The following is a 26244-nucleotide window of genomic DNA, read 5'->3' as shown; positions in this document are numbered from 1 at the left end:
TTCTACTCGCTAAGCACGACCTTATTACTGCAGGGAACTGTTCACATACCAGCAGCTATTGGAACACCAATGAGATTATAAATTAGAGCGAAGACAAAGTTGATCCGGATCCTTTTCACAGTTTTCCTCGATAAATCTATGCTTGCTACCACATCCATCAAGTCATCCTGCAAGTTAAAATGTTTATTGGTGAGCTCAGAGAAAAAAAAAGCGCATATACGTAGCATCATCATACTCCTATTTTAAAGCTAACACCACACCCTGGACATTACAGGCTGCACACAGTAAGCATTCTGCAGGCTGCTCTAGTCTGTCTGCACAGCCCAATCAATCAGCACCAATTCCATTTATTCCAGACGTCATCGCAATCCAAATGACGTGCACAGCTCTAGGCACTGACCACAATTCCTGTCAAGGTGGTGTTGACGTGTAGGAAGAAGCGACTGTAAGCTTGGAGGTACCGAAGTATAATTTGTTTGCCAAAGGTCAGGTTGCTTTCTCCTTTTCCCACTCCCAAACTTTAATTACCTCCACAATATACAGTACCCAGAAAATGGGGGAGTTTCCTTCATAGGATAATCATCACTACACTGAAACATGATGACGACAATCTCTTCTCTGCCCCAGTTCTCCGGGCTTATGAAGGTTGTACACCTCAGCAGCGGTCTGAATCATTCAAGACATCCTGGGCCTTCCGACCCCTCTCACCATCTCATTTTAATGAAGCACTCTTAATTTCTTACCCTAATTAGAACCACATCAGCTGCCTCAATGGCTACATCAGTACCCGTGCCGATAGCTATTCCCACATTTGCCATAGCAAGAGCTGGGGAGTCGTTGATACCGTCTCCAACCATGGCCACCCGCTTTCCTTCATCTTGTAGCTGTTTCACTTTGGCTACTTTGTGGGAGGGAAGAACCTCTGCGAACACTTTGGTGATGCCAACCTAAAGAGAGAGAGAAAGTACAAAGCTGTCTCACAGCTTTTCTACTAGCTAGCAAAGCTTCTGCTTTTAATGATGTGACTAGGAAGGCCGAGACCTATCGCTCGACCTAAGGACCAAACCCATCACAGTGTGAACAGAGCTCTGAATTCCAAGTTGAAGCTGCTGCTTCCATTCAAAAAGGCTCCTTTTGTTCCCCCTTTATTCTGAATTTAAATTACCATTTTTCACAACAGACTGGCTTTAAGCCAGCCACAAGCAGCATCAACATGACAAAACATACTTCCTGGAAGCGGCTGGTAGCAAGCTTCAAACGCGCAGGAGAACAGCTCACCTGAGAGGCGATAGATCTCGCTGTTTTGCTGTTGTCACCAGTCATCAGGACAACTTCTAATCCCATACTCTTCAAAGTATAGACTGCCAGCTCAGCTTCTGGTTTCACAGTATCAGCAATAGCTATCAAGCCGCAAAGCACCCCTAAAAGAACAGAAGGAAAGAATGAGTTTGTAATAAAGATCTTTATTGCTTTAAGAAAAAAAAAAAAACTTGACTGTTTTTCCCCAGTAAGACCAATTCCAGAAGCGGTAGCATCGCCAGTAAAACACAGAATGAGAACAGCTATCAGGGCAGCAGTGTCTGAGGAAACACAGAGCATGGACTGTCCAATAACAAATAAAATTATTCTTTTCTCTTCTTTCTTCCCCTTTGCTCTCTTTGAAGTCTTTGCTTTATTGTTCAACTCTCGAGTCCGCTAAGGCAGGCAGGAAGAGGTCTTTCTCATATGGAAGTGTTACAAAATGAGCTAATGATCTCTCTTCATCAGGTGTAACGGCTATGACATTGTTACTTATTACTTTCTATTTAAATAGTGACAAATCGACCCCTGAATAAAAAAAAACAGCACAGCACTGAACTTACCATCAACAGCTGCCAGAACCGCTGTGCGACCTCTCTGCTCGTGTTCTGTCATGGCTTTGTCAACCTCATTTTTAACAAGGAGGCCGTTTCTGTTCATCCATTCCCGGTTCCCAATGAGAACAGAGTATTTCTGAGAGGTCACAGCAGCTGAAGGAAGAAAACACAATCCTACTGTAATACGAATAACTGGGAAGTTTCCCTCCAGCTAATCCTATCCAGGTTCTCCCAGTACGCGCTGGAATACCATTTACAGATAACCCAAGCAGAAAGTAGTTCTCAATACCTTCTGCCCTACCAACATTTCCATGTGTCCCTAACTAGACAGCCACCACAGCTTCTTCAGTCGGGGGTAGTTAACCAGGTCAGTGGACCAAGAATCACAGGTCACAAAGACAGTGAAGAACCCAGTCCCTCCCTCAGTGCTTCCAATAGGTATCTCACAGCCCCATCGAGTTGAACGATCTAACAACGAGCTGTTCTTGATTGGAGAAGTGTGCACACACACATAATTTTGGCTAGCAAATGGTAACTTGGGATGAAGCAAAGTAAAAACAGAGCTGCAAGACAATTCCTGTATGATTTTCCAGCCCCATATTCAACATGTAACTTCAAACTGTATTTAATCAAAGTGACCTGACTGATGTGCGAGCACGACATAAACCAATGACTTCACATCTGCCTTGATGATTCTCCAGGGCAGAAAGAAGTGACCTCATTCTTATGGATCCTAAAGACACAAAAGCAAAAATTATCCCTTTCATTCTATAAATCAGAGTTAGCTTACTTGGTAGTTCAGCATCAATAATGGAAGCAGGCTGTACCAATCTGTCCATACTTTCCTCAATTTTCACAAGTGTCACATTTTTCATATTGTTTTCTTCAACCATCTTATTTTTCCTGTAGAGTAGTCCTTCAATATTGGTGACTTTACAACTAATGCCGCAGCCTGGAACTACCTGAAAATCTGTACATGTCCCAAGGGTTTCCGAGTCCAGCTCCTAAAGAAAAAGGATGCAAGCAGAGAAAAATTTAAAATATATAAAAGCATGCCACATTGTCCTGGTTTCAGCTGGGACACAGTTAATTTTCTTCTTGATAGCCAGTGCAGCGCTGTGTTTTGGATTTGGTATGAGAGTAAATGTCGATAGCACACGGATGGGTTTAGTTGTTGTTAGGTAATTTTATACCAAGTCAAGGGCTTTTCAGCTTCTCAGACCCTGCCAGCCAGAAGGCTGGAGGGGCACAAGAAATTGGGAAGGGGACACGGCCAGGACAGCTGGCCTGAACTAGCCATAGGATACTCCATACCATAGAACATTACGTTGAGTGTATAAACCAGGGGGAGCTGGCCAGGGCCGGCCGATCGCTGCTCGGGGACTGGCTGGGCACCGGTCAGCGGGCGGTGAGCAATTGTATCATGCATCACTTGGGTTTTTTCCCTTTGGATTTTATTCCTCTCCTCTTCTCCCTCCTTTCCATTACAACCGTTATTAGTTTTTACTTTATTTCACATCAGTTATTAAATTCTTATGTCAACCCATGAGTTTTACCTTTTCCCCGCTCCTCCTCCCCATCCCGCTGTGTGGGCTGGGGGCAGGGAGCGAGTTGGCAGCTGCACGGTGCTTCGCTATTAGCTGCTGGCTGAGGTTAGACCACGAGATGCATTTACAAACCTCACGAAATAAAGTGCAGCCACACTAACTCTACCAGGAACAGAGAAACATCAACCATGAAAACTTAAGCTGGAGTATCCAGCACACCTAATACAGGATTAAGCGATTTATGTGGCTCCTCAACTTTCAGCTTTCCCGACTGGATACACCAATTACTTTTTAAATAACACAAGACTATTCATACATATTAAGTACTGCAGGAGAGGTTCCTCCATAACACAAGCTACACTTTTCCCGTACAACTATCTTACCTTTTTGCAGTATTTTGTTATTGCTACTCCAAGAGGATGCTCGCTATTACTCTCTGCGGTCCCCACTATCGCCAGCATTTTATTGTGTGGTAGTTGGTTACTCTCCACTAGAAACTTCACCTGCATCACTTCGGGAGTCCCATGAGTAATAGTACCCGTTTTGTCAAATACGACCACCTTTACCTGCAACAAACCAGGAAGACTTCATTCAGTAAAAAAGCTTTAAGGTGTAGCTGCCTCAGAAAACCACCCAGTTCAACCCAATTCACTAACGATCCGTCACTTACCGACACACACCGAAGCACACGTAATTACCTACTAGGGCAGCCAGCGGTAAAACGCCACCAGCACCACCCTGGTAGCAACCTCCTGCGTTTCCTACCTTGTGTGCCATCTCCAGCGGCTCGCCTCCTTTGATCAGGATGCCGTTCTGGGCTCCCACTCCAGTGCCGACCATCACCGCTGTCGGGGTGGCTAATCCCAGAGAACAGGGGCACGCAATGCACAGCACTGTGATAGAGGCTTGGAAAGCAAAGCGGATTACCACTTCAGCTGCAGAAATGCTCTTATTGTAACCCTAGTGACAGAAGTTTATTTCAGTTACAGAAGAAATCAAACAGTAGAAACAACATATTCAACTACATGTTGCCTTTGATGTTAAAAAAAAAAAAAAAATAATCGGCAAGTATATAAGCTAAAATACTTAATACTAAGTAGTAAAGCACAGGCAAATCATGGTAAAGGTAAGATTAATGACAAAGATAATGACTAGTTAACTAAGTTCTGTTCTATACTGCCTATACCCACAATCTGTCTTATTTACAGGACATTTTCCCAAGTAAGGTACCCCGTGCTATGGTAACTTCTGTATGCTGTCAAGCAATAAAAGATACTCTATCAACAATATTACGCCACAATGTAATAAAAGATACTCTATCAACGACAAATACAGCAACAAAGGATTTGAAGATTGCCTTCCTGGAAGCTAATAAATTCTACAGAAACTGTCATTAACTAGGAAACCTGTGACCTAAAGCAACCCTAAGGTACAAGTTAGGATCCTGATCCTCTGCTTGCATCTGCAATGAAGATTAATTCCACTGATTTCAAAGATGAATTTACACCGAGCTATGCTAACAAAACTAGATGCAGAAGTGGAGCTTGTGACACAAGGGACTTCTCTTCCCCACAAAGGAGGAACAGAAAGCGGGCAATTTTGACATTTAGTATCCACTGCTTTTAATTAACTTTTTCGTTTTAAGTACTAATTTTTAGGAGTTGATGAATTGCTGCAGATTCTCTTTAAGTATAAACCTAGGAGTGGTAAGTATAAATATAAAAGTGTTAAAAAAAGCAATATGAAAAATATAACAAGAACAATAATATAATATCTACAGTCAGCAACTGCCTGCAAGGATAATTCAGGTAAAGGCAATGATCGCAGTCTAACAGACTTGTAGGCTAACTCTTTTTTACCTATTTCAGAAGGTGTTTAAGGAGACTTACTTACCAGAAAGTATTTTTCTACTATTTCAAAATCCACAAATCCAATTACAATCCAGACAAAAAGGGTAGCCACAGAGACAGCCACAATAAAAGGAACGAAGCAGCCACTAAGTTTGTCTGCAAATTGCTGGATAGGAGCCTAGGAAGGAAAAACATCAGCTCAGGCAACATCATGCTTACTGTCTTGCACGCCTTCAGACAGAGACATAATCATAGCTTCTGTTTGCAGCACATTTGGCATACCACACTTTATAATTATGTATTTGCTTAATAAGACGACGAGACTTGGAACAGCAGACCATATCAAAGTCCTTATTCACCAAGATACTTCATTATGCAACTGCAATGCAAGCCTAAATAATCTTAACCACTCTTTAAACGATTTGATGTGCTGATGCCTAAATGATAAGATGAAACCCAAATGCTTAATTTGATAATACTCTACCTTTGAGGTCTGGGCCTCCTCCACAAGTTTAACAATCTGGGAAAGAGTTGTATCAGCTCCGACATGGGTTGCCGAAATCAGCAGTGATCCATTCTGATTAATCGAACCTGCAATAACTGTATTGCCAGGTTTTTTAGTCACAGGCATTGCTTCACCTAAGGAAAGGTCAAGGACAGATACTAAGGTATATTTCGGCAACATTATAGCAGCTACCAACTCCTAACATGCAGTTAGAAGACTGAGGAGAACATCAGTTAACTCCTCTTCTTCAGATTTGTTTAAAGGAAAAGAAAAACATTTTTACAGTAGCAAAAAGCAAGTGCTCACCTGTGATAAGAGATTCATCTACCATAGAGTGTCCTTCAATAACACGACCGTCCACTGGGAATTTGCCTCCTGGGATCACTCTGACAATGTCACCTCGTTGAACCAGCTCCACATCGACTTGCTCTTCACTAGAACAAAGTAGTGTTGTTAATAAGAGGCTGTTACAACTGAAGTTTCCCAGGCAAAAGCAGCTGTCACTACACACAAAACATCATCCCACTGGTTGACATCATTAATGTATACAGAAATGGTCAGAAGAAAGCCCTTTATAATGAGCACTACGATTACTTTATCATCATTTTATTTACTTTCCAGTTGAGCAAATCAACTAATTTTCTTAGTTCAGCAAAAGTTAGCAATATTCCAGTAATACAAATCACAGCAGCGTTAATTTTCTGCATTTTAACATTTATATCTGGCAAATCTGCCAGCAAATCTGCAGTTATTTGCTTCATATTTCTATAGAATGGTAACATTTGTCTGTTAATTATGCGTATTAACAACAAAAAAGGAAAAAACAGAGAAAAACGACAAAGCAAGATACCTTAAAAGAACGTTATCAGGGCCCAAGGTAACAATAGTAGCTTCAGTAGCTTGTAATGAAATTAGTCTTGCCAGCGCTTCTGATGTTTTACCCTAGAATAATAATTTTTATATTTTTCTGACTATGCTATTGAAAAAAAATGGCTGGGTAAATGACAACTGCGTATGTTGCAATTTACCCTATTAAGAAAACACTTTCTGCAAACAGATTATATTAAGTAATTTCACATTTTAATAGTTTGGTTACTGAACATTATTTTGCAACAAAGGTTAAAAGAACCTAACAAAGCTTTTGTTTGAAAGATACACAACATTCCGAAACGGCACCTATTTGCCTTACCTTCGCAACATGCTCCAGCCACCGGCCCAGGGAGATGAACACGAACAGCATAGGAGGTGTGTCGAAGAACGTTACGGGGTTTACTTTTGCTTTCTCAGCCATTGCAACTAGAAGGATAACAAATGAGTAGACGAACGCAATGGAGGTTGCCAAAACAATGAGCACATCCATATTCGCAGTTCTGTGCTTCAGAGCTCTGTACGCCTGTATGTAGAAGTGCCAGCCTCCAAATATCTGCAACGAGAGCGTCCGTCGCGTTTTATACACGTGTCTGTAACACGCCACAGCGGTGTTACTGTCAGAGAGGGAGACGCCGGTTTTATTTGCCTTCTCTGCCTTCCCCACCTCTTCCCCAACAAAATCCCAGCTCTAGTCAAGGGCTGGGATCGCTACCGCAGTACTCTCCGGTGTTCCCGGCCCCACACAGGTCCACCAGCTCCTCCCCGTGCTCGCCAGCCAGGCAGGCTGCCTCCGATGCTGCCCAGCACCCCTACGCCCACTCAGCACGGTCCACAGCGCCCTCAAACACATTTTCGATCAGCAGAATTAGAGTCGCTTTTCAAATTTAATTTCTTCATCACCTCCCATTTTGAGTGTTTAAGCCCAACAAACCAGGAGTTGTCATCTTCCCACTTACCTGTACAGGGACACAGAGTAAAAACGATAGAAAATTCATAACAGAGAGTCCTGGCAGGAGCTGGTGTTCCAGGACCATCGAGGAGTGAAGGGCCTCCATTTCCTCGCTGCTCATGTTGTGATGTGCACGAGCATCTGAAAGCTGACTGTCCATAACCATCATGTAAATCATCAGCCCCATGACAGGAATGCAGAAAACGAGACTCACAACAAACGACCTTTTCCACCTCAGATTTGGAAAAAAAAAAAAAAAAAAAAAAGAAAAAACACACAACTGTTTTGCAGTCTAGTGCTAATAAGTCTGCACAGTCACAAAAAAATTAATCCTAACTTTACTGTTGATGGAAGCAGAAGAATTGAGATGTTTATAAAATCTAAATACGTTCAGGAATACTTACTGCCTTATCTCCTGTTTGTGATCTAGATGACTAGCAGATCTATCTTTTTTGACTAACGAAGTAGTGAAACCCAAATCCTAAAGAAAAAAGCATAACAATAAAGAGAACAGCCAATTTTTAAGGACACTTTGGTCTCATATAAAGTTATTGCCAGACGACTGATGGTGCCAGCCTTACATATGATTTACTTAATTAACATTTCTGATTTGACTATCACTATTTTTCAGTGCAAAGAGAGAAAAGCAATTTGACGTAGAAACCAATCTGTCTAGAACATTAAAATGCTATTCTAAGATGTGGCTTTCCAAGGTGGTTACTCCTGAAGCATGGAAGTGGAGAAATCGAGGGAGAAAGCCAAGAAACTTATTTCACCTCTCTCCTGCTACAGCACCCATGGATGTGCTTCATTTTTCGACAAACACATAGCTGGTATCTTCAACTCTACCACAGCCTGGCTCTCCTAGTATTTCTACTTAAAACCTTAGACCAAGTCAGGATAGAGCATTGCTTTTGAGAACATAGTATCTGCAGAAACCTGCGTTAAGAGATAGCAGAGGGAGGAAGAGACACAGATATTTCCCTTTAATAGTCTTGCCTTCTGTTTCTGGGGTATGTAACTCTTCAAAGGACACTGGACATTTTACAAGACTCGGTGCCTTCATGACACTTACCTTTATTACTTGTATAACATCTCGAGGACCTATAACCTCAGGATCGTACTTAACATGTGCTTTGTTGGTTGCAAGAGCTACTGAGCAGTATAAAACACCGTTAGTCTTCATGAGGGTGGATTCTATTTTGTGTACACAAGAAGCGCAAGTCATTCCTCTCACCTGTAAAACAAAGGCTCACTCCTGTTACCAAAACCACAGGTTATGCACCTTAAAAAGTAGGAAAAGAAAAAGCATTTATGACTATCCTGAATTGCTTATTGCGTATTTCTGGGGTTTAAAGCAGTGAGATGGAGCTCTCTAGTTAAGGATGACAGCACTACAGAGGAAGCATAGCAGAGAGACGAGGTTATTAAGCTCTGCTAAACCTCTGCTGGCTCGTCGGGCTCAGAGCTGGGGTGCATTGTGCTAGATTCACCTACAAACAAAAAAAAAAAAAAAAAAAGGAAATTCCTGCAATTGGCAAAGTAAACAAAAAACTCACAGGAATATTCCTCCAACTTAAGTGTAGTAGTGAGCCAGCACAGTTTGTACGGCATGATACAGTTTGTGATACATACTTGGTGTAGTCTTAAACTTTGTTTTTTGTAAATTGAGCTCTATTATGTGATGAACACTTTTAGGAAGTGGATGCTTACACAAACACATTCAATAGATAAAAGTAATAAAGACAGGGGTGGCTGGTTTTAATTACTAGCTTACAACAAGTTCCAGAATTCCATCTCCTTCCCCACAGTTTTCCATCACGGTAGCTCCAAATCCCAGTTCCCGTATGAGCTCTGCAATAGCTGAAGGATGTATGACAGCAGGATTATACCTTACTTCTGCCTTTCCTGCCATTAGGGCAACAAGTATTGAATGTATTCCTAGAAAACAAAAATGTGAATGGCAGATCACGTTTGAGTGGAACACTGCGTTTATGGTAACCTGATGGCACAATAGCAATTTATTGAAATTGAGAAAGCTACCGTATTGTAGGTGCATATAAAAAGTCATCATTTTTGGAAGATACAAACAACATTGCAACAACAGCACCTAAGTGTAGATGTGACAGATGAAAGTATTACTCCATGCGTTGCATGCTTTTAACAGTCTCATTACAGATGGTCAAACTATGCTATATGACCTGTTTTTACTCTAAAAAAGTTCTTCTGAAATACAGTTTTGCCTATTTTTTTGATCTGCGTTAACCATTTCCAAAAGCCTTTTCTTCAAGGGACAACACCACCCATGAGAAAGGGCAGATCTACCAACGTGCAATCCTACTGTACGTTAAGTGAAAAGGATTTCTGTTAACCCATTTTCTAGGATGAAAAAAATTAAATTCCAGGTTAACCTGGAACACATCCACTTTCATTACAGTAATTAAACAGTCTACATTAATGACTCTTTATTACATCATGGTCATGCAGCTATTTGTTCCTGCAAATATAACCATCACGCTGACAGAAGGTAGAGATAGCTGTCCTGACTCGCCGAGCTAAGGTTAACTTACGTGTCTTTAATCCATATAAACGCTGTCCCTCTCTAACAGCTCCCTTCCCAACGCAGGCACATATGCTTCTGCGTTTAAGTTGCAGGCCTGGGCACATCCCTCCCATAGAAAAAGATTATTTTTAGTTTCTAAAGGATCTGAATTTGATCCTTAAATTCTCTCTGGAGCACTCCAGCTCCTGCTTTTGCAAAGGCAGCCTCTGGCCACACATCCACAAACCAGCAAGAACAACACTGTTTGCATCCTATGAGCAAACAGTGAGTAGACTATGATCCCACCCATGAAACGCACCAGCAACGGTACTTCCCTTGACAGCCCACTCATTAAAAATGCTGCACAAAAGCTAGATGGATTATTTAAAAGAAACACAAATTTAAGAGATAACACTGACATCCAGCTTACCGTCTTCTCTTCTCAAATTTCTCTCTATGTTGGCTACACACGAGGCACACGTCATTCCTGTGACTTGGACGTAGCACTTTGATATAGTCTTTGTCTCTTGCCCAGCAAGGTGGGCTGGTGACACTGCGGGGGGGAGCTCGGTCCCATGAGACTCCAGCTGCGCTTCGGGCCAGGGCTGCCCCACGGCCACAGGCAGCTCTGCCTTCGCTGAAAAGGAGATGGCAAGTCACGACACTGTGAACGGCCACTGCAGTGCCACAGATACACGCTGCTGGAAATGTAGACCAAAACCCAGTAATTGTATAAGCCTTGTCAACCAGGCTCATCCATCCGTCTGTCAACTAAGAGTCAGCAACAGAGACCAAGACAAAGGGTTGGGCCACTGATCAACTCACTGACTGTTTTGATACTATTTTTCCTTTTGCCTTTCTGCATTATCTTTTCTCTATTGTACACCCTTTGCCCTCTTCCATAGGTTGTAAGCTAAACCTCTGCATTGCAACCTGGGTTTTACACACACTTTTACTGACTTTCCCTGGGGCACAAAGCTGAATTTGTAAGTGCGTGCCCGTTTCGTAAGCAAAGTCAGCAGGGTTTTGACCTTAGAGAAGCGCTCTCAAGCTACAGACAACTGCTCCTTACAGCAATTCAGGAGATGTTTATGCAGGAACAGTACGAAAGGAATTAGAAGGGAGCACCTGACCACTTCTATTATGTTGCCAAATAATAGCTCATGTACTGTATTTTTCAAAATTTAATCTTACTGAATCAAGAAATGGAGTTGCCGGGACAGCTGACACTAACTGCCCCAAGGGATATTCCGCATCATACGATGTCATGCTCACAACAGAGGCTGAGGGAGGCAGGAGGAAAGGGGGGATATGTTTGGAGTGACAGCATTTGTCTTCCCAAGTGACTGTTATGCATGATGAAACCCTGCTTTCCTCGACATCTGTCTGCCGATGTGAAGTAATGAATTAATTGCTTGTTTTGCTTGCACATGCAACTTTTTCTTTACCTATTAAAGCACCTTTGTATCAATCCACAAGTTCTCACTCTTTTACCTTTCTCTTCCCCATCGCACCATGGGGGGGGACAGCAAGTGGCTGGGTGGCCTTCAGCCACCTACCAGGGTTATGTCACGACAGCATTGTTTTAACTTCCTCAGTTATATCCACACTCTTCAGATTCTTGTCACTCCTCAGTCATGCCTGAACCTGGCTAAATATCCCTTCACTAGGTGCTTCGCAGGAGCCACGTCTGTGATAATTTGCTACGGAAGAAACTTCAGCACAGCATCCTGCAGCATTCTTCACTGCTAGCAAAGCTCTGGCTCCATATTCATGCCATGACTACTACACAGTAGCAAAGTGGAGCACCATTCAAACATCAGTATTTACCTGACATATTTCAATTATTTTTAATTCATCTGATGTATTAAAGGAACCGCATGTATATTTAATTATTTCATTGACAGCGAAGATATAAAGCTCTCTTGGCAAGTATATGTCAACTGCTACATTTCATCTCAGGTGGTACCAAATCCTAAACAGAACCGTACAATCCTGTTAAATTTAGAAGCTTAATATGTCATTACCTGATAAAGACGCATCAAATCCCATATCCTCTATTGAGGATAGCAAGTCTTCTGGGCTTGTTTGCAGAGGGTCATATTCTATAGTCCCATTACGATTTGTGAGAGAGACGTGAACAGACCTCACACCTGCCTTTTGGGCTATCACTCCCTCAACAGACTGCACACAGGAGTTGCAAGTCATTCCCTCAATGTTTATCACAACAACTTGAGTAAGTGGCTGGCCAGCATCCTTCAAAGCTGGATGAGGAGACTTCAGCGGAGACACCAGGGTAGGGAAAAGAGTTACATTTTCATATTCATCGGGAAGGCTGACTTTAAATGTCTCTGGAGATACTGCCTCTATGGCTCTTCTCAGGACTTCAACGCTAATTAAGTTTGGGTTATAGTTTATAGTTGCAGATTTCTTCTCTAATGAGACAACTACACTTGTTACTGATGGAAGTGCTGATATGGCGCTCTGAATATTGAGGACACACGAACTGCAGTGCATCCCATCAACTCTGAAGGCAACTGTCTTTGTCTCATTCACATTCGAGTTGTGTTTCAGTGCTGACTCGGAGCCTTTGGTCTGAGCATTCCTCAACCTCTCCAGGTCGACAGCACTGAGCTTGAGGGGTCTAGGCTGCTTTTTGAAAGCTGCTGTGAAACCTGCCGCTTCAATTTGATGTTTTATTTCTTCTGCTGTGATTAGATGAGGCTGGTAGACAACAACAGCTTCCTGATTGTCCAAGGACACTGAAAATTAATCAATAAAAATACGTGTGCATTACTGCCCTAAGCATAATAAGCACGCTGCTTATTATGTCGCTAAGAGCAACAGGTCTTGTCAAAGCTTTCCAAGAACACTTTAAATGGTCAGAAATGTAACTGCAATGCCAAGGAGATTTAGTTGGTTTGGTAAATATCAAACAATTTAGCTCTTCCACCATTTTTTGTCCAGCACTACGACAATTTTCAACTCCTCTTTTCCCCAATTTTTTGCCTTCCCCAGGACTTTCACAAATGGCATCACCATTTCTTACTAAATGTATCCTTTTATCAGGGGTCTGTGGCAATACATTTATGCCAAAGCTATTTTTATTATACAGATAATTTTGTCTTGCCTTTTAGATACAATCACATATAAGCTAACATTAATTTCAAATTGAACAGAAAATATAAACTAATAATAATTACAAAACAAACAAACAAGACATCTAGTAAAATTATGGAGCATGACTACTCCAGGCTCCCTACCAAAATATTACATAGCAATCACTGAACACTGTCATGCATAACAGCAACAGCCTCACCACAATTTGGGCCAAATTAAACACGTAACCAAATACCTGGTACTGCAAAGAGTAACTGTCACACTAAGCTGTCAAATCTAAACCCAAGAAACCTTCACAATGCCATCAAAGAACAGCACGGTCAGCTTCAATTTACACAAAAATACACTACGGTTTTACCTTTAATCCGCTGAATTCCTTGCAATTTGCCGATTTTCCCCTCAATGGTGCTGGTGCAGGAATGACAGGTCATCCCGTCTACTTTCAGGCGCAGCACAACATTGCTCGCATGAGACCAGCTGGAATCTTCACAAGTTCCAGGCGTTACCTCTGGTGCAGAGAGACTCAACTCTACTCCTGGGACCATTTGGCTAATCTGCTTGCCATTGACAATGGAAGAAATGAAAGTCACCACTGCGATTTTTTGATCGGAGGACATTTTAACATCCACGATACCTTTGTTCTTTCGTAGCGTACTACAAATCTGTTTAGACGTTAGAGCTGACTGAGTAGGAATTGTAAGAAAAATAGTGTCAGGTAAAACAGGTTGTGGGTTTGAATCAGCTAATGTAGCATCAAATCCCATGTCATATATTGCTTCCTGCAGCGTTGCTGGAGTCTGCAATTTTGAGTCATAAATGATGACTGCATTCTTATCCTCTAGAGATACCTTGCAAGGGAAAAAAACACAACCAAAACAATTTAGCAAAATGCAATACTAAGAGATGAGATGAGAATTAATACCCTGCATGAAACTAGAAACAGCTTTTACTTGCATATATTAGTAATACCTGTCCAGTATAATTTTGTCTATCACTACTCACCTTGAAGAATAAAGCCACAGCAACAGCCACCATAAAGTATCTTGTGCTCATCTGTACCACATGGCTAGAAAAAGCAGATTTCCCCACCGAACCCCCAAGTTTCAGGACCCTTTGCAAGTCTGGCCACTTTTACTTATGATGTCCAGACAGCGTCAACGCAGTTAATGAAACTTCCAGACCCAAACTCTCTTAAATTATGACTAACACAATTCAACCCTGAAAGCAAAACAGCCCACGGAAACACTGCTAATCACATGTACAATTCTGCAGTTAGCAGTAATTACCCTTAGGCTACAAGGATGGAAGAAAACACTCTGAAAAAACCCACAGATTTAAGTAGCAGTGAAAGGAGTCCAGTATTTCTAGGCATCTTAGGCACAGGCTGTTAACTTGCTACGAGCAATAAAGCTCATCAGACTTCATGGAACAAATTCACTTTCAAAATTTGACATATGAGAAACATTAAAGCCACTGGTTTTCCTCTTTTTTTCCATTTTGGTGATTCAGAGATGTCCTGATTTGGTACTAGCCTTTCACCTCAAATGCTACAAATACCCTCAATTTAATTTGCTCCCAACTGATGATATATCAAACACAATTATTGCAGTTTCCAAAAGGGAAGCCAGGATGCCTGCCAGAGGCCCAGCACGTTATCACTCAATTCTATCTTTGCTCTGGGCAAAGTTACAACCTGAAGACCACAGTCATGATTAAATTAGAACATTTAAATCATGTTAAGAACAACCTTTCTTCATTTTTATTCCGATTATGGGCTTTGGCATAATTAGGAACATGGACATTTATTGGTTTCATTGCAGTTGGAGGCAAAATAACCTAAATGCAGCTCTATGTGTCTGTATCACTCACCTAGCATGCATCTCCCTTACCGACCTAATTCGGAATTCTGAACAAAACCCTCTGTCACCATTCTCAGAGGTTTTCTGAAACAAATGATCTGGCTAAACTGAAGTTCTGATGCTGTAATGACGATAACTACTAAATAAGACCTCAAAGCTTCTTATAGTCCTGTTCTATGCAGACTAGGTTCTTGCCAAGAGTAGTTTTAGAAGTGGTATTCAGCTTTGGAATATTTACCTTAAAAACTAAATACAAACTCTTAATACTGTCCTTTTAAAAACCTGCTTCGTTCCTTACGTAAAATATGCTATGGGATGCACACTGTCTTCAATCAAATTAAAGTATGAATCTCTACTCCTTCTCCTGGCACAAGTCATCTGTATATTCTCAGAAATTAGCTGAAAAAATAAAAATGCAAGGCTGACGAGATTAAATCTTTTGCTAGAACAAGCCAGAAAGGCAGGGTTCTTAAGTCAGGTTATTTTGGGATATTATTTCACAGGCTGCTTTTAGCCTTCGTTTGACGTCACACCTGCAGATACCTAGTGAGCTATCTGACCGTATCACGCCACAGATGTTAACGGCGGCATCCCTGTTTCTGAAGCGGTCTGTCCGGTGAGCCAGGGTTCTGGGGCGAGGGCGTGGATAGCCTTGCATCACGTTAAAGCTCCATTCCAGTTGGAGGAAGATGAAAAATGATGCACCTTGTAAATATCGGTGCTGTTCACCCAGATTTCCACGTGTGTACACGTACACCCACTTCAGGCAAAAGGAAACTGCACTAAGCAGTGCAGCGCTTGCCTCCGTACAGAATGGTGCCCCGCAGTGCGCCCCTCAAAATCACCTAGGGTAACAACCACATGGCCCCCCACATTAAGACAGTGTACCCTACTCTGGAAGGCCAGTGTTCATCCAAGACATAGCCACTAAAATAGTAATTATGTTTTGATGAAACCAGGAAGGTATTATTTTCTTTAGAGTAAAATCAACCACGACGGAACGTTACAGTATGATTTCAGACCAGAGATACTAAGTAAACTTCACAATTTTGTGTCGCTGCTGTTGGTAGGACTGTTCTTTCCAGTACAAATTAAGCCATAAAACTAAGAGGAATCTCCCAGCCTTTAAACTGTTTCCATTATCAAAACTACTGTAAAAATGTATTGTGTAGGAATAACCAGCTCACCCTGGCATAGCCTACAGTCCAGTATTCTGCCCACAAAAGAAAAAACACTAACAAAAACCTATTGGTATCTCCTCTGAGCTAAGAAAAAAACAACCAAACTACTTACAATGAAGTCAAGTCAAGGAAGTTTGGGTTAAGGGCAAACAAGTAGCTCTGTTAACCGTTCAACACGAGTTCTGTTGCTCTTTCTCCCACTTCCCCATAACCCGTACAAAAGAAAGGAAATTTCCCACGCTTGGAAGCGCTAGCCAGACTTTGCTTTGTCCCCTGGGTTACCTGCTACTCTTACTTCACGAACCACAACAAAACAGCTCTATTTTTCATGGTGGGTCAACTACCACATGATTAACTGAACCCCTCAAGCCCACAAATACTGTTGAACCCCTGCAAGCGACCCCTGTGCACTGTCAGTTTGAAAGAAAAGGCCTGTGAGCAAATCCTGACGTTTAGTCGGTGGAAGGGACAAGGACAGCTTGCTTTTTTCACCAGTGTTAAGTTCTAGGGTGCTTGCGCTCTCTTATTTAAAAATTTCCTGTTCTCACCCTTTTTTTTCTTCTTTTTTCTCATTATAATAAATTCAGTATTGTGAAGTAAAGCAGGTAATTACTTAAGAGTAACAGAGAAAGACTTAGCTCCCACTGCAGTGAAGCACTTGTTTTTCTCTTATACCAGAAATACCCTAAAGCACTTCTAACATCAGCTTCCCACGAAACGTACAGAATATACTCTCGCCACGTATTTTCCCCCCTTGGTGCATACTTTATCACGGTTTCTCATAGAAGAGCAAAGCTTTGTAAGAAATCGTGTTACTTACTTTAACATTATGGATACCATTCATCTTCCCGACATGCTGTTCAATGGTTTGAACGCAGGAATTGCACGTCATGCCCTCCACGCCGATGACTATGGATTTTGCCTCCATTGTGAAATTCTACTCAAGTCTTCTCATTGCTGTTGGCCAAAAAGCAATAAAGACACTTGTTCTTCAATCTTTTCACAAAGATTTAAACTAAAACTGGGATTTAACAGATTATGTACTTAGCCACACGTAACTGTAGTAGATGTCAAAATCTGAGCAAAGTTTAACAGGAAGGAGAACTTTAGGTATTTATTCCTATGAATCTTCAAAAGGGAAAGTGTTTGAACACTTATTATTCCATTTGTGTTACAAGAGGGATCATTTAATTGCATGCACAAAGTTGCGATTCACTGGTGTGTGAGACGAAGCTACAGGGAGCAGTGAGAACGAGACACACTCCAGCTCTGGGATGCTACAATGAGAGGACAGCCTGCAAGCCACAGGGGCACAGGTGACAATCACGTTTTTCCACATTTATATCTCATATTATCCTATGCTGGCAACAATGAGCTATACTGAAATTCATCCTATGAAGGAAATCAAGCCTTTTCCCAATCTCATTCAGAAAATTCTAATTTCTGCTCCTCTGAAGATGAACACTATTAGTTTTGCTCAAAAAAACCCACCAGAAAAACATGAGTGAACCTAGATGAAACTAATTTGTAGAAATAATGGCTAATGCAAAGGACTACCCATTTCCAATATATAAACTGTTAAGTAACAGAGGGGAAAAAGAGGGCAAAAGTGATTTTCAGATTTTTTTTTTTAACCTTTTGAAAATGCACATTAGTTTTTCCAATGACAGAGAGATTAGTGACTGGGGAAAATGATCAGAGATAAATGCTTAATGTTCAGCTGCAGTGGAAGCAACAGCTAATCTTGATGATCAATTGAACAGCTGAAGTTAAGCACATGCTTAACTTGTTGGGTTTTTTTACCCTGGGGACTTATCTTGGAAAACTAAATTACGTTAACAAAGTTTAATAAAATTAATTTGGTGACATTTCAGAACTGTTCCATTACAGAAGGTCTGAAAGCCTCTGGTTTCACTTTCAGACATGTAAGAATACAAGGATGTTTCATCATACAGACAGGTTTACTTCACCGATGCACAAAGCTAAATGCTGAAGCTTAATCAATGAGAAGACACCATAAACCTCTGAATTAGTAAAGTTTCCAGTGGATCACACACGTATTTCTCTTCAGCTGCATTTTATCTGAAGAGCCAGGAACACACTGCAAATTTCTGTCAGCCACTAACCTCTGGCAGAATGTAACTATAGTTTATAGGTCAGAAAAAGAAAGAAAAAGTTGAACTACATACACAACATGAAAAATAGTCCAAGAAGTTGATTTTAAATATTTCTTTTCCTAATGCATCTCCTAAGTTCCTCAAACGATCAGCTAATTCATCTAAACTGTGGCACGAACCTTCATATTCTGACAGGCAGCAAGAGTTTTGTTCAAGAATTACACAGTAAATATAAGAATTAGCGCACGTTAACGGTAAGCACGGCTAGAGACAGGAATGTTCACCATGCACGAAGGAAATCTCATAGCCATAAGGACTCTGAACACATGCATGCAACAACTTAGGAACCTTTTTCACTGACACGTGGAGAGTCTGAGCAGCATCCCATGGGGATTTAAATCTGATCAGAACCTTGAACAACCTGCAACATCCGACTTTCCTGAAAGGCATCAAGTATTTACTCTGAACACACCATAAAGTGCTAACATCTCATCCTTCCACCCCCCTTATGGATGAAGTTGGGAAGCACAAGGGCTGCAAGCACAACTGGAGGCTGCTGGTGGCTGTGGAATCAGAATCAAAAGCTTCGTCCTGTGTCTGGATGCAGGTGTGGGCACACGCAGGACGCTGCAGCAGGACACTGCGGCACGATGTGGTCTCCATGCCAGGAGACAGAGGAAGGGGCTCCCACAAAGCGGGGCCCTCAGGCCACGAGAGCTTTAATTATTACTGAGGCTGGCCAAGAACATGGCATTACCACTGGCACCGGCTGGACTAAGGGGGTGCTGCCACCTCAGAAGACAGAACAGTGACAGTAAGTTCCTATTGCTGCAGGCGGCACCACGTTATGCTATAGGCAGCAGAAAACACTAACGGCAACTCATCCCTGCTAAGAGCAGAAATAAGGCAACTCTACCTGAAGAGTTATCTCAGATCTCACTTTTTGCTTATTCTTAAGAGATCCAAGTCATGAGAAACACACATGCAAATATTTATATGTAAACATTCACACATCACAGAAATACAGAACTGTCACCCGACACGCAAGAGAATTACGGGGCAGCAGAAGAGTTTATTTTAAGCAAACTTTGTATGGTAAGTTCTCTCACAGGCTTATCTGGCACACTCAGAGGTACAAGATATTTTCAAAACCCCTATAAAGCTACCCAAGAAAACACATGCTTTCATGTCATCATATTGAATGTGATCCTTATGGATTACCTCTGTTCTCCTGTAAGGAACGCTCAGTCCATACAGAACAAAGACAGGATTCTAACTCCACAGTCAGGAAGCAATGAATATTCCCACAAGGCTGAAGTATGAATAAAGTTTCAAAAAGTACTTGACTTATAGTGTTTTTTGTGAGCACAACCAGACACACAGAACCAAAGAAAATGGGACACAACAGTCTGTCATAGACGATCTGTCCTCTAGTAAGGTTTGGCTAGAAGTGAATTTAAAAGCATTTCAGGTGCATGATCAACTTGAACTGTCTTGACAACTGTACTGCTACCATATTTTGAAAAAAACCCAATAAATTAAAGGTAATACTTTTACGGTGAGGTCTATCTAAAATAATCAAAGGTTAGTAAGGTGTTGCCTTGGATGAGGCTTGGGGCACAGCTGTACGCAGGTCTGAGAAAGCCCGCCGAGTTCCCGGCTATCTTGCTTGGTCTTTGGTTTGAGACTCAAACTACAGCACAATAATATCCACTGTTACAAGAAACTAGGATACAGCGTTTAAGTCTTTTCTTTAAGTAGTATGTCAAGCTAACAGCAGCCATGCACGTAATACGGTGAACTGGTACTACTGAGGTCATTACAGCAGCCATCAGCACTGCTACTGAATGCTCGCCAATGCATTACAAAATTAATTTCTTATATATGCAAAAATGACATTATACTTTTTTTAACATCTACTATGACTGTCATTTGAAATGGACAAAGTGTTTCCTCCATTTTCTCAGCATGTTTCCTTGCTCTTCTGCTGTTCATTTCACATACAATCACCACCACAATTTTTTTACACAGCCTCATGTTTTCCTACTGAAAAAGTAGCATGTGGAAAGAGAAACAGGAATTATTAGAGTTATTCTGCCTAACTGGACTAATTAGCTAAACACAGCTTGTAAAGTGACTTCAGATATGATGGATGATATTTACAGAAGTACAAGAAAATACTCTGATTGCAGTAGTTCAGGAGCACTTACAAATGATGCCAGAATCCTACTATATCAATAGAATGTCCCGTTTACATTTCAAGTGTATGCTTCATACAGACACAATCTTTCCTTTAAAATAAAATACATCACCTGCTATTTTTGTTTCTGTATGTTTTATATTTGTGTTTGGATTTAAATAATAAATCAAAAGCAATCAAGCTTCAACCGTTCCACTGCACCAAGAAGTTTTTTCTTTGTTGGGTTGGTGGCTATTTTTAAAGACTGGTCTCCTAAGACCCCATGCTGTTAGGAATTGTATAAACACAGTAGAATAAATTCTTTCCTGGAAGAGACTGTAATTAAAACATGCAAAAATCATAAAGGCATTACAGTAAAGGAATTATTTTCTTCCTACCCTTCAAGGCCCCAAAGTATTAAGACCAAACCCAGAATTTCCATCACAGAATTAATACGTTGGATCAAACTGTCTCTGCTTTTTGTTCTCTGACTTTTAATTAAGAAATGCTACTGGATCTATAGGATATAAACAGCTCTCTGTTGGTGGGGAGGACAACAAGCAAGGATTTTTCTTTGCTTTGTTGCAAGTAGTTAACAGTTTTCACGCCATTTTTAAAAACAGGCTGTTCTCTAAAAAAATGAGATGTGTCCGTATCTACAGGTAGAAGGTGAGCCATCTGTAAGCAATACTGCCTCTTCACATCAGTTGCACGGTATCATCGACACTGAATCAAGAAATGGCACATTCACAATCTCAGTTTTCTGTACGGCTGTAGAGCTCTGCAGACCCAGCTGTCTGGATTTCCAGTGCTCCTGATGCTTTAAGGAGTTCTCGTTCTCAGCAGAAAGGATACAGTTCATACTCTGGGACTGTTAACCACGCACACACGCATTTTCCTCCCCTTACAAGATGCCCAGGACAAAAAGTTGAATTTAAAAGCTAATACATGCTCACATCTGAGACAGTATTCTACCTTGTTATATTCTATTTAATTTCTAACGCTCTACCTTCCTTACGAGTACTTCCTGGTAGAAATACTTTGGCTGAAAAGCAGAAGAAATACTTTTGTCATCATTTCCTCCTTCTGACAACGTTAAATTAAGAAAAACTCATGACTAAGCAGCCTGAAAAATATGTTACACCAATAAATTATGAGTAGATGTACAAATACTGACAATTTAATCCTAGTTCCCCTTGTATGTGTTAATATTTTACTAAGTTCACATGAAAATGGATGCAGAAGTCAAAAGATCTGCATGAGGCTGTATAGTAATCCATGCATACTACAGCCATGGCTTGAACTTGGAACACCCTGTTTCCTCATTCTTGCCATCCACCACCACATATCTGTTTGTCTTTTCTCCCACTTTTTTTTGTGAACAAAATAGAAATAAAAAAGCAAAGCATATATATATGCACTTGTGTGTATATATACACGCATTAGCTCAAAAGAGAACCTCACTGTACAAGGGACAGTTATTTTCTGGCAGGATGCAGCTGAAACAATCAACAAATGTAGAACTTCTGCAACATCTAAAAGGCTTTCTAGGCGGCAACATACGTTTTATAAGCTGACACTGAAGAGCTCAATTATTACCACCGACTGCAAGGCAAATGACTGCTAATGAATAATTTGTAATTCAACGTTATCACCGGTGTACTCTTTTAAGTGATATGCTAAGTTATGGATCATACATTGTTTCAGAGAAGAATAATGGCTTTATTCTTAACCAATGCATTGCCCCACCTATAAAACACCTTAACCATCAATTAGTGAAGAGTTTTGGATTTGATAATGCAAACAAATGGGAGCCGTCCCATTTAAACTAACAGCTATGTATTTAGAATACAAGAAACCAAAGGGCTTCAATTCAGCTACTGCTGTTTTGGAGTATCAAATAAAGTGGGTTCATCTTACAAAGAGCTTTGTCTTTGAACAAACTTTGTAAAACCTTTTGTATTCTCTGCTGTAGTATTTACTGCTTAACACCTGTAGAAACTCCCATTTTCCATTCTCTTTCATTACTTTCACCTCTTTTGCAGTACACAGAGCAGCAGTACTTCCGTGTTTGGACATTAACACCATCAATGAAGCAGCAGAGCCCTAGAAATAATCTGGCTCTGCAACAGTGCAGAACCAAACACTAGCCTTCATGTGGAGGAGCAACACCCAGAGACAGAACAGGAGGAATGCAAGAGATAATTAAGACTGAAACCATGGCTGGGAAGAGACATAAGTCTTCATATGTTTGGGGTTTTTTTCTCTCAGGTACAATTTTAGGCTCAACACTTGGGTTGCCTGTGTGCAAGTTTAAATTCAAGCATTTCATTTTCTTGAAGAAAGGCAACTAGTGTTTCCATGAAGTGCATGATGCAACAGGAAAAGAAAGTCATTTCTACTTCCAACAGCAAATTCTTCCTATGGAAAGGAAAATTAAACAGTGATCAAGCACAAGGTGACTGAGAAATTCAGATACATCTCTCTAAACTCTTTTTTTGATGTGCTAAAGAACAGTCTCCAAGTAAAATATCTGAAGCAAGATAAGGTTTAATGAACTCAAAGTTAAGTCATTCCCAACCTCACACTATCCACACACACACACACACACCCCCCCCAACCAAAAAAGAAAATATAGGCAATGTGAAGAGGAAGTTACAACACTGGTAAAGACCCAGACTCTCATTCTACCCCACAAAAAACACTTCAGTGCTTCCAGTATCTGAGCTAACCCTGGCATCACAGTGCAACAAAGCTCTGTGCACCACAAACATGCTTCATGCCTGCTCTAGGATCAGTAAAGATACATAACCCAGAAGCACACAATGTTTCAGGCTAAATGTACCACTTTCCACCGAAGTTTTCCATGTATAATTATCTTGAATTTATAGCTGCTGAACCTAAAAGAGACCCAAGCTAGGCAAAAATCACACGAACACCAGAAAAAGAGTCTGTCAGATTTAACTACAGCCTCTGGACATTATTAAATTTCTAAATGGCTGATTCCTACTTTATAGCTTACTTTATTTATGGCAGAAGAAAGATAAATTTACTGATTACATTAAATGGAAAAAATGTACCTGTCCCTAAAAGCCTGCAAAGACCTGTGACCAAAAGTAAAGGACAGCACAAAAGGAAAAAGCTGCATCATCTCATCCTTGGGCTTACAGAGGTGCTGGAGAATGGGTTACAGGCGATCTGGTGCAATAAGCAAGAACAAGGTTTTATTAGGTTAACTGGCAAACATTTGCAAGTATGACTAGCTATATGAGGCTTAATCATTGAGGGAGAAATTGTATATGCATAATAAATATCTGACAGCCAGCCATGTGATACTCTGAATAGGTTGTAATTCATGTTGCTCATAACAAGCCTTGCTTGGTCAGCAGACTATGGAAATTGCTCTGAGGGACTTACTTCTGTACAAAATGGAGGACAAAAAAAAGACCACACATTAAATACATTCTACTTCACTTCTAACAAGAGTTTTGTAACACTTGAGACAAATTCTTCATGAATCCCTTTATTTCTTCATGCCCTTCCACTAACTTTTTAAGTCAGATTTCTGGAGAACATGAACATTCCCCTGCAAGAATCACAGCAAATATTAGGAACAGAATATAATTTTTAAACCCTTGTTATGTGTGCATCCTAAGGCCAACTGGGGCTCCTCATTCTTGAGCTCAGCCTTAAAATACAAGGCAGGACAACATGGAATGCATTATACAAATGAAAAGAAGAATAAAATAGTAAGTGACATATAATATAATGCCAGCTTCTACTTTCCCGGCTCGCCACCTGGGAAGGAAGAAAGCTTCAGGTCTTTTCTCTACAACAAAAGACGCTATAATTATTAATTTCTAATCAAATTATGTTTGTGCCCACACAGTGCATCGTAATACACATGACTAGCTTCCACACTACCGAACAGATTAAACTATTTCTTGGCCTATTTACATCCCCACACACAATTCAACAAGTGTTTAAGTACAGAAATGCCATCTTTAGTGGCTGCACAACAAAGATTTTAAGGACCTTTAACAATAATTACGTGCCATTTCCAAAACGTGGATACAGAGAGGCCACAGTCGAGTCTGCTCTCGCTCATGTTCCTGAGGCTTCACCCCAAAGCATCAGGGACCTACTTGCCCCTTTCCCAGAATATTTACACGGTGTTTTTAAAGGAAAACACTGGAAAAACGCACTTGTGCGGGGCGTGCGGCCAGAGGCTCAGCCAGCCCTCCCGGAGGTGCCGGTGAAGCCTCTAGGATGGGGCAGACAGGCCCGCGGGGAGCGGCACCGCGTCCCTGCCCTCCAGGCGCCTTAAAAGCCTGCCGCCGGGGGTCGCCACCGGCGGAGGGTCCCTCGGCCCCACGGGTGGGCGCACACCCAGCCACCGCCGGGCACAGGGAGCTCCCGGGGGGGTGCCCGCGGTGAGCCTCGCCGCACAGTCCCCGGCCCGCCCAGCGCGGGGGCAGCCGGCCCGGGGCGAGGCGGCAGCGCAGCGAACCCCTCCACGGAACCCTCCTCAGGCCGACGGGCTCCGGAGCGCCGAGGGCCCAGCCGCCCGGGAGGCGCTGCCCCAGCGCCGGGGGCCCCCGCCGCCTTCCCGCCCGCCCCGAAGCGCCAGACACCCGCAGCGGGGGTGCCGGCCAGAGCGGGGGCCCGGGCGCAGCTGCCGTTCTGGGCTCGGACCCTCGCCGGCGACGGCCCTGCCCGCTCCCGCGCGGCGCCTCCGCTCCCGCCCGCCGCGCCGAGAGGACACGTAGCGCGGCCGCCCGCCCCCGCCAGAGGCGGTCCGCCCCGCCGGCCCAGGGGACGCCGTGGCACCGGCCCAGGCAGGGGCGGCCCCGAAGGGCCATGTAGCAGCTCCGTCTACCCCGCGGTCGGGACGGAAGGACCCCCCCGGCGCGGGGCCGAAGCCGGGCCGCGCCCGCACTCACCGGAGGCTCCGGGCGGGCTCTCCCGGCGCGGGGTCGCGCCTGGCACTTTGCCCCATGCAGCCGCCCCGCCGGGCGGCCCCGCCCCGCCCGCCACGTGACCGCGCCCGGCCCCGCCCCGCCGCTCACGTGACGCGGCGGCAGGGCCCGTGAGGGGGCGGGGCGCGCAGCCCTGCCCGCCCCTGGGCCCCGGTCCCCGGCCGTGCCTGCCGGGCGCGCCGCCGTGTTCGTCCCGGGAACAGCACCCGGCGGGAGCGGAGTGGCGATTAGTCACCGGGGGTGGGGCAAAAGGCGGCCATCGCACACCCCACTGGTGCCCCAGAGGGCAGGTGTTTGTTTCCAGGGGTTCACACGGCCTCGGAGGTTTACAGAGCCCACACACACCCACCTCCTTCCTAACACATTTTAATTACACAGGAATTAATCAGAGAGGTCGTGTTCTGGTGTCAGTGAACAGCAGTACTGGGACACTGTGCGGAGTTCTCTCTGATGCAAAAACTACAGCAAGTTCTTTGCAACTCTCAAAAGCCTCTGAGAGAAGCAACATTTGTAGAGCGATTCATGACATAAAAATACATCTGTGGAAAAAACCAGGATCTCAACGTTGTCATTAGATGTGCAACAGAAGTCAGAGGTAAAGGGATATGCATTGCCACTACAAAGATCACGGGAGGTTCATTTAAGCACACGCATCTGGCTGGCTGGATAACTCCACCACGTTTTGGATTT

The 26244-nt window shown here is 42.6% G+C and overlaps 1 protein-coding gene across 2 annotated transcripts in view; it reads right to left on the bottom strand.

Moving 5' to 3' along the window:
• Window positions 1-25623, bottom strand: part of ATP7A (ATPase copper transporting alpha) — a 30853-nt gene extending 5230 nt beyond the window's left edge. Inside the window, exons 1-21 of one of the 2 annotated variants that reach the window (XM_037407980.1) lie at window positions 25519-25623; window positions 17100-17236; window positions 13598-14087; window positions 12147-12881; window positions 10550-10756; window positions 9355-9518; window positions 8653-8814; window positions 7982-8058; window positions 7585-7810; window positions 6948-7181; window positions 6609-6700; window positions 6065-6192; window positions 5738-5892; window positions 5297-5431; window positions 4169-4363; window positions 3787-3969; window positions 2647-2860; window positions 1863-2009; window positions 1279-1421; window positions 744-947; window positions 50-167 (exon numbers count right to left, since the gene is read on the bottom strand). In XM_037407980.1, coding sequence (XP_037263877.1) covers window positions 50-167; window positions 744-947; window positions 1279-1421; window positions 1863-2009; window positions 2647-2860; window positions 3787-3969; window positions 4169-4363; window positions 5297-5431; window positions 5738-5892; window positions 6065-6192; window positions 6609-6700; window positions 6948-7181; window positions 7585-7810; window positions 7982-8058; window positions 8653-8814; window positions 9355-9518; window positions 10550-10756; window positions 12147-12881; window positions 13598-14087; window positions 17100-17207 — 4117 coding nt within the window. In that variant the 5' untranslated portion in view covers window positions 17208-17236; window positions 25519-25623. The remainder of the gene's footprint in view (window positions 1-49; window positions 168-743; window positions 948-1278; window positions 1422-1862; window positions 2010-2646; window positions 2861-3786; window positions 3970-4168; window positions 4364-5296; window positions 5432-5737; window positions 5893-6064; window positions 6193-6608; window positions 6701-6947; window positions 7182-7584; window positions 7811-7981; window positions 8059-8652; window positions 8815-9354; window positions 9519-10549; window positions 10757-12146; window positions 12882-13597; window positions 14088-17099; window positions 17237-25518) is intronic. The other variant, XM_037407981.1, reaches the window with a different exon arrangement.
• Window positions 25624-26244: the final 621 nt, after the last annotated feature.

The sequence above is a fragment of the Falco rusticolus genome, chromosome 14 (assembly GCF_015220075.1).
Source record: "Falco rusticolus isolate bFalRus1 chromosome 14, bFalRus1.pri, whole genome shotgun sequence".
NCBI classification, from domain to species: domain Eukaryota; kingdom Metazoa; phylum Chordata; class Aves; order Falconiformes; family Falconidae; genus Falco; species Falco rusticolus.
The sequence above is the reverse complement of the archived record's forward strand: the minus strand, read 5'-3'. Positions and strand labels throughout refer to the sequence as shown.